Here is a 14,172-nt window from a genome sequence, read left to right as displayed (position 1 = left end):
AGAGGTTCCAAAAGGAGAAAATAGATAAAATGGTAGGAGACAAGTATCAAAGAATAATTCAAGAAAAATTGCAAACCAGAACAACAGGAATTTCCAACTGTAAAGGGAAGAGAAAGTGCCCATAACAATGGATAAGAAAGTATCCTCATTAAGGTTTCTTTACTATGAGATTTCAGAAAACCAGGGACTAAAAAGAAGATTCCTAAACCTTCCAGAGAAATAAAACAGGTCACAGATAAAAAAGCAGGAGAACCAGTGGCCTCAGACTTCTCAACTGCAACACTGGATGCTAGAGACAGTGAAACTCAGCCTGCAAAATTCTGAGGGGAAAGAATTTTTACTTAGAATTAAATGACAAGCTTAATTAGCAAGCACGCGTGAGAGTAGAATTAAGACTTTTTCAGACACGCAAGGAAGGTCTCAACAAACTTACCTCCCATGTACCTTTTCTTAGGAAGCTACTAGAGAATGAGCTCCACAAAAATGAGGATGTAAACCAAGAAAGAGGAAACCATGGGATCCAGGAAGCGGGGGACCCAACACAGGCGAGAGGCACAGGGATTTCGCAAGATGGTGTTAAAAAGAAGCCCCAGGACAACAGGTGGGCAGCTGGCCTGGGAAACCACTAGACCGGACGGACTCAATGGTAGGCTTGTGGAGGGAAAAACAGATCTGAGAGATACATTGGTTGAGTTGCTCACGCCAAAAATGATTTTAGGAGGGCTTTTATAGTTCCTTTGAAAAGGTCAAGAGTGATTAGTAATAGATACACACAAAAAGGAAGGAAGAAAAAGGTAGCACCAGGAAAAAAATATTGAACAAGCTAGGAAGTGTGTTCTTATACTGCGTGGCTCAGTAGTAAACAATATTACGTGGTCACAACAATGTAAACATAGAATATCGATTTAACCCCAAATTGCAGTTTAATCAACTGGAAAGATGGGGGAGGAACGCTTGTTGGGAGGTGGTGATGGTGTAACAGTGTCAAGTTTTCCTCATTTTGCAGAGTAGTAAGACGTTAGATAATCTCTAAAAATGATCATTTAAGAAATATCAGTGTACATATTATCACTTAAATATATGGAATCAAATATCGGAATTGAAAGTTAAAAGTGGTGTCCTTTCTTTCCCATGACAGGATTCAACTTCCTTGAATGGGGAGAGCTGGGTTAGACTTACCGGTTAGTCTTCCTGCCCTGGGCCAGCCCGTAGATTAACCAAACTTGAGAGCAACTGCTTGGGGCAAAAGTCTTACCCTTATAGGAGGCTACTCGCTCTGGCAAATCATTATCTTTCATAGTAAAAGCAAACCACAAACAAAAAAGGGGTTTCTGAGGAGCCAGGAGGGGGTGGTGGAGACAGGTGGGGATGGCTGGTTTTGATTATAGGCCTCTTACGGAGTACTTGCTGTTTTAAGCTACAGGCGTATATTACTTTCATAAGTATTAAGTTGGTTTTTTAAATTACTGGAATTGGAAGCAGAGGTTATAAAACCAAAGTGCGCAGTACCCCTCCTCCCCATAAAAGCAGAAACAGAAAAAGAGGAAGAGGTTGATGGTGCTTTTCTTGACATCTTTCAAGACTCATTTATTTATCTCATATCTGATTGCAAGGTGGGAGCCTCAGAACCCTCTGCCAGTCTCACTCCAACCAACATCTCCTGTCATCTGCGACCACCCCCCATATTCTGTGTTTAAGCTCTAGCGGGCCACTTCGTGTTCCCTTTATAATACCTGTATTTTCCCTCACCTGTGCCTTTGCTTGCTGTGCAGTTATATTCACCTTCCATTCATACAATTTCCCAAAACACACACACGCACGCGCATGCGCACGCACGCACGCGTGCGCACACACACACACACACACACACACATATCCCTTCCCAAAGTCCCCTGGTTCCACCTGCATCCCTGCCTGTTTATATCTCAGCCAGGATCCCTCTCTGGATCATAGCATCCTCCCCTTTCCTTTAATTCCTGTTACATTGTCCTTGGCACCACAAACTGATCACACACTGCTTTCAATCACGGTCATTTTTTCCCTTGTCCAGTCTTTGTTAAGAGCTAGAGCTAGCAGGTGACAAGGGCAGGAACCATACTGCACAGATATTTATTCCTCCTACAGAGCCCGGCAGAGTGCTGACATCATCCAGGTACTGCCTCAGATAATAATTAAATGCATAAATGAATCTTTCATTAAATGTGAAATATGTTCAGTCATATGGCCCAATGCTAAACATCTGTATCCATGTAAATAAATATTACTAGAAGGTAAGGAGTTTTTGTTCCTTATTGTTTTAAGGAAGCTTACGTGCTTTCTCCTAAAAGAGGAAGATTGTACTCAGAGCCCCAATGGTTAACTGCTCCCTAAAATTTGTGCTTGTGCTTCCTTTGTGGGGAATGTGGAAAACTTGTCACCTGGAGGGTTTGTATTTGACTCCGCAGGGGTTACAGGGTAACCTGGCATTGAGGAAAATGTTGCAAGTAGGTTGTCGCCTGGCCCTCAGGGTAGAGAAGCTCCTAGACAGACCCCTGCACCTGGTGGATGTAGCCCTGCCTAAGATATGGCAGAAGGAAAACCACTAATATGAAGCAGGCATTCAGTGAATACTCAGTTATAACATGGTCACCTGGTCGAGTGGCACACTAGGGCTCCCAGCCACAGCTTCACGTCTAATTGCTCTTTCTACTTCATCAGGCTTTATACCATGCTCCCCAAATCTCCTTATGACCACTCAAACGATCAGCTAATAAGTTCGATAACAAGCTTAATCTAAAACATTCCCTTTGCTTAAGTAACAGAATGCCCATCAGTATTATGGTATATGCACACAGTGGAGTACTATGGAGCCATTAACAAGAACGAGGTAGATCTTTAAGTTGTGATACGGCAAGGGCTTTAACATATATTGCTAAAGGAAAAAGTCAATGTGGAATAGCATGACCTCCTTCATGTCTCTACTCAAATACCATCTTTTCCATGAGGCCTTCCTTAACCACTGCATTTATAATTGCAAACGTTCCCCGCCCCCCCCCCCCAACTCCACCGGCTTTTTCTTCATTATCATTTATCCTTATTTGACATAATGTTTATTTCACTCTTTTGTTTATGATCTAGCTCCCCTACTGGAATGTGAGGTGCATGAGGGATGTTGCATGTTTTACTTACTCCTTTTCCCCCTGGAAAAATGAATGGCTGGGTGAATGAATTTGTATGAAAAAGTTTATTATTTGCATAGAAGGTTACTATTTGCCCAGAATTTCTAGAAGGCTACACAAACCTAACAGTAGTTCTCTCTGTGCAATAGAAATGGAAGCACATAGGAGGAAGGCAGACTTTTGTTGTTTATATCTTACCATGGACATGCGACACTTTTTAAAATAAAGACACTAGTGTAATAGGGAATCCCATGTGAAGTGTTTCTCGAATAGCTATAATAAAATATAAGTTATTTAGTCAGCACCATTTATTTCTGGTCCTGAAATAATGAACATCATTCAGAATTTCTCTTCTGTTCAGAATTCAAGTTGTAAATGGTCCATGATTCAAGTCCACACTTTATATTTTACGAAGCCTTTACCAACAGAGACATTTTATTTTCCACTGGAGTGGAACCATCTGTACGTATGTTGTGGTGGGAAAAAATTCGGATTTTGGGCCAGATACATTTGTATCTTCTGACTTTCAGCTAAGTGACCTGGGCAGGTTACTTAACTACCCTGAGTCTCAGTTCCCTTCCCTGTAACACTGGGATAATTTTTCCTAAGAGCAAAGGATGTTGTCCAAGCAAAACAAGATGAAGTCTGTGTATTCAGGGCCTAGCAGTATCTGGTTCAAAGCAGGGTTCGGCAAGTGTCAGGTTCTTCCCTTTTCCCTGCAGAAGGTGACCAAGGGATATTCTTATCCCTAACTACTCAAAGCATGGCCCCAACATCACCAAGGACTTTATTAGAAATGCAAAATCTCAGGACTTCCCTGGTGGTCCAGTGGTTAAGACTCCATACTTCCACTGCAGAGGCTGTGGGTTTGATCCCTGGTGGGGGAAGTTACCCATGCTGTGGGGCATGGCCAAAAAAAAAAAAAAGCAAAATCTCAACGCCCACCTGACCTAATGAATCAGAACCTGTAGTTTAACAAAATAGCCAGGTGATTCCTATGCACATTAAAGTTTGAGAAGCTCTGTTTTTATGCTTCTTACAAGTGTTTCAGACAGGCTTGTATTAATCTTATTTTATCTTATGTATTTTATAAGATGTATTTTGACATCTTAGAGTCTTGCAGATGCCAAGGAGGCACTGCCCTTCCCAGGGTTAGCTAATTCCTACAGACAGCAAACAGCTTGCCTGGGAGCACACCTTAGATTGCCAAGTGAACCTATCCTGAGGCCATGCCCACACCTGCCCCTTTTTATCAGGCCCCTGCAGTCCAGAACACTATCCCCCTGCCCTAAATCACACCAGGGCCAGGTACTGGACAATTAGGAATCATCCCTGTGCCCCAGAACACACTGAAATTATTTAAGCTATCCAATCCTAAACCTTCTTGCCCTGCAGAAACCACAGGAAAGGCTTTTGCCCACGTTTTTTTCCCTTATTTCCTCTCCTCCTGAGCAACCCTGGTACCTCTCCATGTGGCCCTGCATGGCCTGATGTGGCACTTCATGCCTCTTCCTCTTGGAAACTATATGTAACCAACTATCTTTTCTATGGCAAGCATCTCCTAACCTGTTCGCCATACCATACCTGAATAAAACCACAGACCTGGATACATTTTAAAACAGGGCTGCCGGGTTAAATGCCACTTTTAAACTTTTTTCCCGGGTTGAATGCCACTTGCCAGTCCTTCCCATTCACCTTGCCAACTTTGGTTTCATTTGGAGAAGCGTGAGGGTGCCCAGCAGAGCCAGATGTTCTGGTGGGGCATGACTGACAGGCTGAAACACAGGAGGATGCTAAGCCACCTCATCGGCCTGAACTTACTGTTAAATAAAGATGATCAAAGATAGCCATGAACAAGGTTGTACCTCTGCTTAATGCAGTCTGACTACACTGAATGCCAATCATGGTCCTTAAGCACAAGCTTTGTACACTCCAGAAACTGTTAATACAAATGATTAAGACCTGTATATATTAATGTGTATAAAATAGATAACTAATAAGAACCTGCTGTATAAAAAAATAAAATTAAAAAAAATAGTAAAGAGTAAAAAAAACAGAACAAATGATTAAGACCTCCAAGATCATGGAACCGTTTGAATTGAAACACACAAACTTATTTACAGTATTCTGAGACGTCAAGGAAACGAATGAAAACCTGCCATCCACATGCATTTATTTCTTCCCTGTGGCTTCGTAATATGGTGTATACGTTTTAGGTAGAAATAACTCCTACCAGGGAGCGGCTGTCATGTCACCAAGCAGCTTCCCTTCCCACATTTGCATTTACCTCTTGTCTCTTGTGTTTTGAAAAGAATCTTGATATACGGAAGTGAGCTAACTGAAGCTGAAGTTAATAAAAGCAAATATTAAAAGAACACGAAAGGGACTTTTCTCCCTATGACTCAAAGAAAAAAAATGCAATAAGGAATATGTATTTCAGAAATATTCCACATGTGTTAGATAAGATAACGAGAACAGAAGATAATAATTTCATAGTAACTTTTCCCTTACAAAAATTTGTACTACAGTTTTATTAAGGAATTAGGATTTGATTAGCAACTTTTAATTAGAAATATTAGACAAGGAAATTTTCCATTATTTTATGACTATCAGTTTTGCTTCCATAAAAAAATAAACCCACACACACAGAGGTAACTATTAATCATTTCACAATATATGTGTATTGATGAAAAATTAATCAACGGTCAATCTAAGAAAAAATTGTAAATTTTATTCAAACCAACCTGAGGATTATAACCCGAGAGACAGTGTCTCAGAGAGCTCTGAGAACTGTTCCGAAGAGGTAAAGGGGGAAGGTCAGTGTATATGTGATTTTGGAGAAGGGGGTACATGCAGTCAAGCACACATCTTGGTAGAAGGTTACTGGTCTTTGTAAGGAGCAGATATAGTTAATGGTTTTAGTGCTTTTTTAAGTATGGGAAGACGCAAGAAACTGAGCTCATAAAATTTTCTCCTGAAAATATCAGCTATGTAAGGGTCAGTTCTGCCAGTTTTCCTAGAGCACAAAGTGCTGCATCCTGATCTTTGCCCTGAATTCCTTTCAGGGTGTGTTGTAGGTCAGCGACTGCAGTGGTTAATGACTTGAGTCTTGTAGAACTGGATGGTGAACAACATTCTTTATTTTACAGTCCCCTCCTCTTCAGTCTTAATTTCTACCAAGGTTTTGGAGGCATACCATGACCAATTTGTCCCACTGTGCTAGGAATGCTCATTCCCAGGTAAGGCAAGTATTTCGTTGATGGACCACTCAGTGTGCTATTACTGGACTAGGCCCTGTTAACAGTAGCCAGAAGCCCCATTTTATAGGTAAGGGAACTGAGACTCTGTTATGGTCCAGGAGATGGTTCCCTCTTGTTGTTTCTTTCCACATCTAGGGTTGCACTATTACCATCATGGATCTTACAGAACTCTGTATTTGGTCAATTGTTTCAAGTCACCTCATCATCATTATTTCTTAGCAGAGGCTCAGTGACACATTTGGTAATGCAAGAAACAATAATCTTGGAAAACAGGCAGAATACAAGTAATACAATACAAGTAATACAAGAATACAAGTAATATAGCTAGTAACATTAATAAGGTCGTAAGTATTTAAGCTAAGGACTTCCATTACGGGGGGCCCAGTATCTCCTCAGTCTTTTGACCAATGTGGTCTGCACCAATCGCTGTCTTTAAGGGGAATGATATATTGGCTTTGTATCAATACATAAAGTTCAGCAGAGATGTCTGTACATACAAGGCGAGTGGCGGGTCATCCTGACCCCTTACAGGATTGAGACAGGAATGTTGTCTTCCAAAGAGTTACATGGCTGGTGCCAGAAGAAGAGAAATTTTTTTTTTAATAAATTTATTTATTTATGGTTGTGTTGGGTCTTCGTTTCTGTGCGAGGGCTTTCTCTAGTTGCGGCGAGCGGGGGCCACTCTTCATCGCGGTGCGCGGGCCTCTCACTATCGCGGCCTCTCTTATCGCGGAGCACAGGCTCCAGACGCGCAGGCTCAGTAGTTGTGGCTCACAGGCCCAGTTGCTCCGTGGCATGTGGGATCTTCCCAGACCAGGGCTCGAACCCGTGTCCCCTGCATTGGCAGGCGGATTCTCAACCACTGCACCACTAGGGAAGCCCCAGAAGAAGAGAAATTGATCTTTATGGTTGGGCCGGCCTTTCTGCCATTGGGGAAGTCTGGGTAATGCATAAAGCAGATATACAGTGCATACCAGAGGGATGGGAGGAGGCCCAAACGGGCAGAGAAGAAAATTTCTGTTTAAATTTTTCTGATTTTGCCTTCAAATATGAATTTTTATTTCATCATATGTACATCAAATCATCATGTTAAATGCATGTTATACTATTTTATTTCTCAATTATACTTCGATAACGCTGGGAGGGGAAAAAACTTATTTGTCATGACGATAAAAAGAAACTTTGGCTACAGATATCAGGATTTTGCTTTCCATACCTGGCCCTATCAGATTCAACATTACTGCCCGAGCAGTGTCTAAAATTTGACTTGTGGTGTGGCCTGCACGAACGACAGGGTCCCCTGAAACCACCTGCTTGTTTCTCAGTAGGTATTTTGTTTGATTGCTCCTTGACCCTTTTCCAAGAAACCTAATTTGCCCAAGGGAGTCTCACACAGGAAAAGAGTGTTTGCATCTGCTTAGGGAAATGTGCCTGAAATAATGACTTATTTAGAACGAGTAACAGAATGGATTGATAAGCCAGTTTGAGCAGGCAGAGAGCAACCCAGGCCCTCGTAACTCTTATAAAAGGAGTCCTGCAGCAAAGCGGTTTGCCCAGACCGCCTGCCAAGACCCATCTCCCTTCAAGGAACATTGTCTCTGTAAACTCCGTGCAAAATTCTGACTCCTACAAACGCCTCGAGGCACGCTCTCTCAAGTTCCACTTCTACTTCTAAGATGGTGCGGATTTCTCGGTTCAGCCCTGCAGACCCCAGGGTAGAAATTGCTCTCCGAGGTACGTTACCCATTTTAAACTTCCTCGAGTCCTTCAGATGACTGCAGAGTGCTGGGTGGTGGTAGTGCTGTGCCCGGAAGTTAAGGCACTTCCTTGGTGGCCAGGAGAGGTGACGGGTGTGCTGAGGCCTGGCTTCTCCCAAGGGAGAGTTGGACTCAGCTTCTTTCTCACTTAAAATGAACGAGGCAGTCAGAAGTAGGGAGTAGGGAGCTGACATCCATCTAGCAGAATGAAGGATGAAGTGAAGCAAAGAAGAAAGAAGAAACCAGAACATTGCCCCTGCATGGCTCTTTTGCGCTGCTCCATTTCCCATTTCTGTTGCTTTGTCTTTTTTCTCTTCACTTGTCTGCCAAGAAGTTATAGTTGATTTGTTTATAACCATAGCCTCAAGGTTGGCAGCTCTGAAATGTCAGAGGTGACAACGGAAAGCTTCTTAAAATAAATTTTGAAAATGTGCAGCTAGATTAATTTCTTTCCGTCTTAATGTTTCTCCACTATTTAATACCAAAAAAAAAAAAAAAAACCCACAGCTCAACCATTGACCATATTTCAGTTAGCAAGTTTAAGCTTAAATAAAGTTCTGTTTATGCAGAGTGGTAATGAGAGCTTCCCTTTTTTAAAAAAAATTTTTTAAATCTATCTTTGCACAATTAGCAAATTATTAAATGACCTTTCCTTCAAAGCCTGCAAGCACTTGCTTGTTTCCACTAGTAAGAGAACATGTTTTACAAGGTTCACGTTGATTAATTGACAAATGCTGATAAAATCAAAGCAGGGCTAAAATGCAGTTCACCAGCATTTTAAATTACGTTTGTTCAATAATGTTTCAAGTGCCTATACATTTATGGTTCACCTTTCAATAAATATTATTGTCGTAATTGAAACATCTGTTGTGTAAACGTATGTCTGAAGATGACTATCAGGGACCCCAGCTAGGACTAAACATTTCTGTATCTGTATATGCTTTTCTGCTCGATTAAAAGCACTGATTGCTGTGAGCACTTTAAAGATGGATGCTTTATATTTTATGTGAAATGAACACTAACACATTTTAATATATTTTGAAATTCAAGTACCCTTGATTGACCTCAGTGTAGTGTTCCATACATTCATAGAGAGCTTAAACCATAAAAATCAATAAAGAAATGCTCTAAACTACTAGCCTTACGCCCTTCACTGAAATCATGGCATTCTTAGCTCATTGCCACCCAGCTGTTTTGGCAGCTCTGCTGGGCTCCGTTAGAGGGCCTGTAGCTTGGCTCTTTCACACTCAGATGTGTTTCCGACATCGAAGATGCTTGGCCAAACCCAGATTCCCGTTTTTTGCTTATAAGCAGCTGTCCAGTAGAATCTCTTGCATCCCAGGTCAAACCTGAAGGTGCCGAGGATCGCAGCGGGAGACAACGTACGTTAGGTCATAGACTGTCCTGCAGAGTTCCCACACCCATCCTGTCGTGGTCCTTACTCACTGGATAGACTCAGAGATTCTGGTGCCTCAAGAACACCCTGGCATGCAGATTCAGGGCTCCAACCAATCTGATAGTTTTGTCTGGGGCATCTTCAAAAGTCCTGCCTCATCCCAATTCTTGGGAAATTAGATATCCTCCAAAAGTGCCTTTGACATACTCTTCTCAACAAAGTCATTCTAACTCAGCAAATATTTGCCAATTCTGCTAGATGCCAGGCCCTGCGCTGGGCCCTGGGGATGCAGATATAGACCCAGACTCTCTGTCCTGAGGGAGCTTGCAATATCCAATCATAACTGTCAACATTTGCAATTTGTTATTTGAGAGATGTCTTTACATAGTTTGCCAAATTTTTTTGAGTCCCCATAGGTAATGCCAGGCACCACTCTAGGTCTTCAGTAAATATTCTAAATGTTTTCTTTGTCTGGTAATTATCAGAGACCACTATGTTCTGGTGGCCCCCTGAGGCAAATCTCATTTGTGAGTCTTCTGTGGGGACTACCTCAATTGCTGGTTACCAGGTAACAGTTGTACTCAAGAGTCCCACAGCTGCCAGACCTGGATTGGTCAGTGGAACTGAGCTGAGACCATCACTCTGAACTCAAAGGATGTGCCGCCCTCAGGATGGGCGTGAAGATCCTGGAGCAGGAACGTGGGGCTGGTGATAACGGACTTAAGGACAATTTGGGCCACTTAGAATCAAGCTGATTGGGGAATGTAGAGGCACATTAAACTGACAAGCCAGGGCAGAGGGCTGGGCAGAAGTCACACTGGGCCAGTAAATGGTAGAATTCCAAGTGACTGGCTAGAAGGTAAGGACAGAAGGCAGACTAGCGGAGGCAACCTCTTAGAACAGATCAGAGCAGGTGAGTTGTTGGAGCCGACAGCCCAGCCAGCACGTGAACATTCCAGAACCTCAGCCACTGCTGCTGGCATGGGTCCAGCCATCACGAGAATGAGGCATAAGGATGAGAAACAGGGAGAAAACCTCTTCCATTGAACTTGGTCACAGGAAGTAAAATGCGCTTATAGTTACCTAGATCACAGGCTGAGAGCAGACCGGGCAGCGTGGCAGAGAATTTCTGAGTTTGGGCTCATTACGTTCCCTCAGCCCAGACATCATTAAGACAGTGTCTGGCACGCGGTAGATACCGTTCTACCAAACTGACCTGCGTCCTGAGAGGGAGGCAGGTTCCAAAATGAAGCGGTTTGTACATGGCAATATTATAAAAATTAAACTGCCCTGGCACTTAATGGAGACCAAAGAAAAGCCACAGGAGAGTCAGACACATGAGGAGGAGGACCGTTTGTCTAAATGATACATGCATTCCCTCCTTTGGTTTCTTTCCTGTGGGGTGGCATTTAGCAAGGAGAGGACAGAGCTGCACAGAACCTGGAAGTTGGAAGTGTGTGTGGTGAGCTGTGAGCTGCTCGGAGATGATTTCCTCGTGGGAGCATTTGGAAAGAAAGAAATGAAGAAGGAAGGGTGGAAGACCAAAGCCCTGCAGAACTCCCAGGTTTAAGTCTGCGAGATGCCAGAATTGGGTGACTTGCTTGCGGCTCCCCCAGGATCCCTTCTGATCTTCCCTCGGGAAGGTACTGCCTGCCCGTCTCCATTGCCCAGAGGCTCTTTTATGTTGATGGCGATAGCCACCAGTCAAAAGAGTAGGAAAGATTATTCCTTGTGACCTTAATAAAAGTCCTGTCGTGCTAGTGTTGTGCATCACACATGGAAACTGTAAAACACAGTCTTTTTCAAAATGTCCTATGTCACCAAGTTGGGCGGGTGGGACCTGACAGAGACCCCCTCGGACAGCAGTTACACCCACTGCCATTCTGACCCCTGAAGCCATGAAAGACCACAGAGCCATTGCTCACTCTGCACTCCTGAACCAATATTCCCTGTCTTGACACTAGATGGGGCATTGTTATTATTACAGTGGCTCTCAAATGTGAATATGTGAAACCCAGAAGGATGAAAACATTTCTTTAGACATCGTATTGTGCTGCCGAATCAGAGAACACTGGTAGAGGAAAGCCGATGCAGAGTGTGTAATCCAAACACTGGCTTTTCCTTTCCACCTGAGAAAACCGTGACCAGCCCAAGTTCATGCAGTGAGTCAGCAGCAGACCCAGAGCCAGAAGCCAGAACCCAAGTCTAGCGAGACCCAGGCAGCCCCACAGTCTGCACACCTGCCCGGGGAGGAGGGGTGACATGTGGATCTAGGGAGCCACACGCTCAGCTCTCCGAAGCTGCCTTCTTTTACATGGGGAATAATAGGAGGGTTAAGTCTCCAAGGCACGTCTTCCTAAATACACTCTTCTTACGTCTTGGCTCTACTTGATGGCTCAGAGAAAACAATGAACACAATCCACACACTTGGTTTGTTTATCTTTTTAACCTCTCTGTCACACACAGGCACACACACCCATACACTTACACATACACGCACACCTCTTTGAAAAATACCAATATGAATGAATTAACTCTTATAAAATGAATAAGTAAAAGTATAACCTATTATATTTAGGTTCCAGCTAACTTAAATTTCCCTTTGGTTTTTAACTCCAGTTTCGTTAGCTTCTAGGCCCTGTGAAAACCCATCAAAGTCTTGTCCTCTTCTTGGTCTCAGCCTTTCAGCAGCATCTTCACTTGGGCATTAGAGCCTCATGCTTCCTCCGTCCAGGTCTATCCAGGAGACCTTGCTTCCCCCCTTCCTTGTCCCTCTGTAGCAGAAGAGGGACACGGTACAAAACGTGAAGTCTGCAGCCCAGCCTTCATCTCTATTCAAGAGACCAATGTGATTAAATGACTGGGAGAAAATGATGGGTTTCTCCTTGCTCTCCTCCCTTCTGACTAATAGGACCCAGCACAGAGCAAAATTCTTACACACCCTGTAGCTGATAGCTGTTGGCAGACTCTTTTCTTAGCAGACCCTCTTAATGAGATCAATTTAACTTGTATTTTAAACAGACCGAAAAGGCATGATTATTGCAGTATGCTTTTCCTGATTTCATTGGTAGCACTTCTCACTCACAAACCTACAGTGCTAATTCCGACTATTGCTTCAGTTATGGAATCATTCTCTCTCTGTTTCTACCAAGGTACTTTAAGTCCTCTCCTTCTTGTTACATGTACTTCTAACCATCTGCGGTGCTTGTGAGAAGGGCAGGCCAGTGAGAAAGAAACCATCTAGTTTGTGATTTTTACGTCATGTTAGACTTCTCAAACTTGAATCTTTTTGAAGGAAAACACTTTTAAAAGTCTGATTTTAAACCCTTGGTATGGATGGGCTGATTTTTGTTTTTGTTTTTTTTCTCTGGCTTGGAATGCTCTCCCCTGCCTGGCCTAATCTTCTTCATCCTTTAAGACCCAGCTCAAATGTCATCTCTTCTGCTGAACATCTACCCTCCCTACTCCCACGTTCCCTTCCAGAATCCTCACTCTTTATTCTGTGCTGCCGGAGCATTTGATTCATACCACGAGAACATAATCCCAGCACATTACAACCAGATATACATGTGTCTGTCCTGCCAGACCAGTCGCAGGCTACTTGAAGGCAGGACCAGCAGACGGTAGTCATCTTGCATCACCTGCTCAGCACAGCAGATGAGGTGCACTGGGAGTTCTATACATATTTATGGGGTCGACTCAAATTATGTCGGCACCAGCTCTTTTAACATCAGGGTTCTGAGGTTTTGGAAAGTGTGTCAAGTAAAGGTATAATTTTAAAAGCATGGTCTTCTGAAATTTTCTGAAGCAAGAATTTTATATTCTTATTTTTAAGGGGAAACTTACATAAAAAGTCAGCATATATTGCCTGCCTCTGGGGATACTGGTCATGTGTTTGCTCCCCACATCTTAACGGGATAGAAATTTTTGTCACCAATTCACTTTGCCCTGTGCAAAAGATATATACTAGAAAAGTTGTGTGTAAAAGTGATGTCTATAAATCAACTTAGGTTTTAAAATGCACTAAGGGAGCAGTTTAAAGAAAATATTTTTCCAAGTGAAAAAGGATAATTTTCCAAGAAAATGAATCATTTCCGGACTTACCAGAGAATTTGCCTGTTGTAGAGAAGTATTTTTCCTAGAATGATAAAGGCTCCCCTATATTCAAAATTCACCTGGCATAAATTTCATGCTTTTCCATGGTCTATTTAAAACACTGGACTTACTCCTAAGATTTTAAATTTATACAACAGATATTCTTGGCTTACTAAAAGTGAATAACTTCTCACTGTCATAAAATTGATGTGTATTATGTATTATTTCTGGTTCAGTTAATTTAAAAATTACTTGTGTGGGCATTTAATGACTTTAACACAAAGCTTCTTGGAAGGAGTCAGTATATTACACTCTTGATCTGCAAGTAGAACTGGGGGCTGATGTGAAGGCTTACGCAGCCCCGGAATGTGGAAAAGAGGACCAGGCACCCATCTCAGTGAAATACTTATCATCTGAAGAACCGAAGATGTTGTGCTGGGAACTAAAGTTCTATACGAGTTTTATTTAAAGGTTTCCATTTTCCTTTTTTCTGGATTGGCCAAAGG

At 42.6% G+C, this 14,172-nt stretch overlaps 1 protein-coding gene across 8 annotated transcripts in view; it reads left to right on the top strand.

The window, feature by feature from the left end:
* ENOX1 (ecto-NOX disulfide-thiol exchanger 1) overlaps positions 1–14,172 on the top strand; it is a 625,875-nt gene that overhangs the window by 348,843 nt on the left and 262,860 nt on the right. For 4 of the 8 annotated variants that reach the window (XM_082435375.1, XM_082435377.1, XM_082435379.1 and 1 more), the window contains exon 1: positions 625–646. The exons of 1 other annotated variant lie outside the window; for it this stretch is intronic. Coding sequence is in view for 2 of the 7 variants with exons in the window: in XM_082435376.1 (XP_082291502.1) it covers positions 514–601 (88 nt within the window). In the remaining 5 variants the exon portion in view is untranslated. Of the gene's footprint in view, positions 1–454; positions 602–623; positions 647–7,325; positions 8,153–14,172 lie in introns of those variants that run through there. 3 more of the 8 variants (XM_082435376.1, XM_082435380.1, XM_082435378.1) reach the window with 3 other exon arrangements.

The sequence above is a fragment of the Balaenoptera physalus genome, assembly GCF_965194825.1.
Source record: "Balaenoptera physalus genome assembly, chromosome: 18".
Classification (NCBI taxonomy): domain Eukaryota; kingdom Metazoa; phylum Chordata; class Mammalia; order Artiodactyla; family Balaenopteridae; genus Balaenoptera; species Balaenoptera physalus.
This window is presented reverse-complemented; position numbering and strand designations above follow the sequence as displayed.